The sequence below is a fragment of the Microcebus murinus genome, chromosome 5 (assembly GCF_040939455.1).
Source record: "Microcebus murinus isolate Inina chromosome 5, M.murinus_Inina_mat1.0, whole genome shotgun sequence".
NCBI classification, from domain to species: Eukaryota; Metazoa; Chordata; class Mammalia; order Primates; family Cheirogaleidae; genus Microcebus; species Microcebus murinus.
Window position 1 is genome coordinate 30,662,907 of NC_134108.1, and position 3,314 is coordinate 30,666,220.

Here is a 3,314-nt window from a genome sequence, read left to right on the forward strand (position 1 = left end):
GGGAAGGAAATCAGTACATCAAAGAGGATACTTGCACCCCCACATTTATTGTAAGCACTATTTACAATAGCCAAGGTATGGAATCAACCCTAAGTGCCCATCTATGGATAAATGGGTAAAGAAAATGTGGTATATATACACAGTGGAATACTATTCAGCCACAGAAAGGGATGAAATCCTGTCATTTGTGACAACATGGATGAAACCAGAGGTTATTATGTTAAGTGAAATGATCCAGGCACACAGAAACAAACCTTGCATGCTCTTGCTCATATGTGGGAACTAAGTGGATCTCATGGACATAGAGAGTAGACTGGTGGTCACCAGGAGCTGGGAAGTGGGAGGTAAGGAGGGTAGAGAAAGGTTGCATAATGGGTAAAAATATACAGTTAGATAGAAGAAACAAGTTCTAGTGTTCAATAGCATAGTAGGGTTACTATAGCTAACAACTTATTGCATATCTCAAAATAGCTAGAGGAGAAGAGTTGAAATCCCCAAAGAACATGATAAATGTTTGAGGTGATGGATATCCTAAATATTCTGATTTGATCATTACACACTGAATGCATGTATATATCACAAATGTGTACAATTATTATGTATCAATGCATAAATGCAGAATGCATAAAAAAATTTCTGGCTATGCTTATAGTTAACCTTCCACACAAACTTAGGCCCCTACACAACTAGTTGATTAAAAAATCATTTTGTTATCAATAGATTAAAATAGTAGCACTAATAAATCAATTAAATTGAATTCTATCACCACCACCAAGGGCGCAAAAGCAGGATAAAATAGCAGCAGGGGGAGAAAGAGGGTCACTTGATTCTTACCACTTGGCCAACTGGGTACATCCTTGCTGTATCTCTGTAGCACTGCAGAGGACGAGCTTTCCAACTCACCTGTGTTTTGAGAACACCCACAAATTTAAACTTTCACCAAAAAGTCATCAAATTTTCCATAATTTGAGCTGCCCTCAGGAGGAACATTCTAGGGCCATTGCCCTTTATAGTAGAATTAGAAGGGTGTGGGTATTCACATTTTTGTGCTCTGGCCTTAGTAGGTGCTCATAAAGTATATAGCTCAGAACAAGCTAACAAGACTACTAGGTGGAGACACAATGATGACTAAGAACCAGCAAGTTTATTGTACAATCCAGCAGCAAGATCAGAAAAATGTTGGGTCCTCCGAAATGTCTATCATGGATTCTTTCACATGTTATCAGCACAACTTATGGACTGGATACCTACAGCTAGTGCTAATTTCTATGTGGCTGGGCAATGAATTCTCTGCCACTATTTTACGCTCCCTTTATAAGTACTGTGAGGCATGTATCACCAGCAGAACAGCAGTGCCTGGCACAGAAGCTTCTCTTTAGACCATCCTTGTAGCAGGGACATTAAACAGAATCAGGAAACGGCTCTATAATGTGCATGTATGTGCACAAGGGGTGTGTGGATGGAATGAAAAGCAGATTAGGAGGAGAAAAAGAATGAAATAACAACAGATGAAAGAAGAATGAATGATGGGGAGAAAATGGGGAATACCAGGGACCAGCAGCAGTGAATGAGGGGAGGGGCGTGAATGCATTTATTCTAAACACAATTTGCATCTCCAGACTAGAACTTGGCTTTGGACACAGTATCCTGTCTTCATTTTTTTTTTTTTTTTGAAAGCTTGGAATTTTGGAAATTGAACCCAAAAAGCTGTATACATCACACCCCATAAATCAATATTAGGAAGCGTTGTATATAAAACACAAGACTTTGTGATCCAACAGCCCTGGATACGAAAGACAGAAAAGAGCAAATTCCTCCCTGAGTTGACATCTTCAGATAAAGCCACAAGGCAGCTTACACACGGGCAAGAAGAGAAACGGAACAGGAGAGCAAGTGCTCCAAGGGAAAACTGTGTGAGCAGTGGCTTAGGAAGTGGAGAAGAAGGAAAAGATTCACTACCCCTAGATCTGCTTGTGCCAAGGTTTTTCAGATAGGAATGTTCCCCAAGAAATGAATCAATCAACAAAAAATCTTCAGGAACTACAAATGAATCATTCTGACAAATAAGCTGACAAGTCTCAGGCTGCCAAATGAATGCCAGTGCTCTTTGTTAGAAAGTGAACAATTTTGTTGTAAGGTCATCTCAGGTTGTAAGATCAAGATTGTTACATACTGTAGAGTATCATTTCACAAATAAAATCTAGAGCATAGTTTGTTGGTTCTTGTTAATCAAATGCTCCCAAGTCTCCAATCCTTGGAGACTCCAGCATTTATTCCAAAGCATTCCCAAAAGATTGCTTGTAAAAACTGACTTATTTCCCGAGGGAATAGGTATAGGATATGTATTAATTTTTTTAAACTGTCCCTGGATAGTTTCCTGAGGAAACTAGTAGAGGGAAATATAAACCAGATGTGGATCTTAAGAGTATCTGAACCAGGTATCATGAAATTCTGTGGACCTATTTAAATTATAATCAAGTGCTGATGTGAAAGAAATGTGGCTGCAAATTTAGTAACTATGACTGGGAATGTTTTATTAAAAAGTAAGTAAAAATTCCATATTTCAGGGCAATGAGTGTAAGACAAACTCTATCCAGCACACTAATTAAAATGCCAGTATGCTATTTAAGCAAAGCTAAAATGTAAGGGGATGCATAAAAGCTGGTGAGGAAAAAATCTCAAAGCAAATGTCACCAACTTTAACTTCTCTTTTCTGGGCCATAAGCAGATGTGAAATTTCCCTGGTATTTGTTTAAAAATATTCAATGAGGTTTCTGCTGGAAGCAAAGCAGCATCTCTTATTTGGAGTGGTCTTCTACTTCCCTTCCGGGAAGAACAAAGCAGAAGACACATGAAAATATTTGCAAGTGTATAAATACACATCATTTAAGAATAAGCTTATCCTCTCTGTTATTATTGAGCATATTTTTTCTAGAAATATGCCAGTTTCAGGAAAGAAATATAAAGTCTGGCTTGTACAATATAGCAAATTGAATGTAGTGATTTAAAAAAACTCAAAACTAAACTCTGACTTTAGCTTATCTGATAAAAATGAGATATAAGAATACCAACAGAAGAAAATCAGAAATTTTTCACTATTTTGTATTTTTAACATAGCCTATCTATTAAGTTACTGTACTGTCACAGTTAATTTATAGCTACACCTCTACCAGTCCCTTTAAGAAATGCACATTAAAAATCACAGCTGATTAGTCTGCTATTTTTTCCATAAGAAAAAACAAAACTATCTCTAGGAGACAACCACACAAAATAGTCCAGCACTTAGGATTCTGCACAGTACAAATCTCACTTAC

The 3,314-nt window shown here is 37.4% G+C and overlaps 1 protein-coding gene across 5 annotated transcripts in view; it reads right to left on the minus strand.

Annotated features, from left to right (window-relative positions):
- Positions 1 to 3,314, minus strand: part of AKAP7 (A-kinase anchoring protein 7) — a 127,208-nt gene that overhangs the window by 25,238 nt on the left and 98,656 nt on the right. For 2 of the 5 annotated variants that reach the window (XM_012736617.2, XM_020287200.2), the window contains one exon: positions 835 to 903. The exons of the other annotated variants lie outside the window; for them this stretch is intronic. In XM_012736617.2, the coding sequence (XP_012592071.1) occupies positions 835 to 903 (69 nt within the window). The remainder of the gene's footprint in view (positions 1 to 834; positions 904 to 3,314) is intronic. 5 annotated transcript variants of the gene reach the window in all.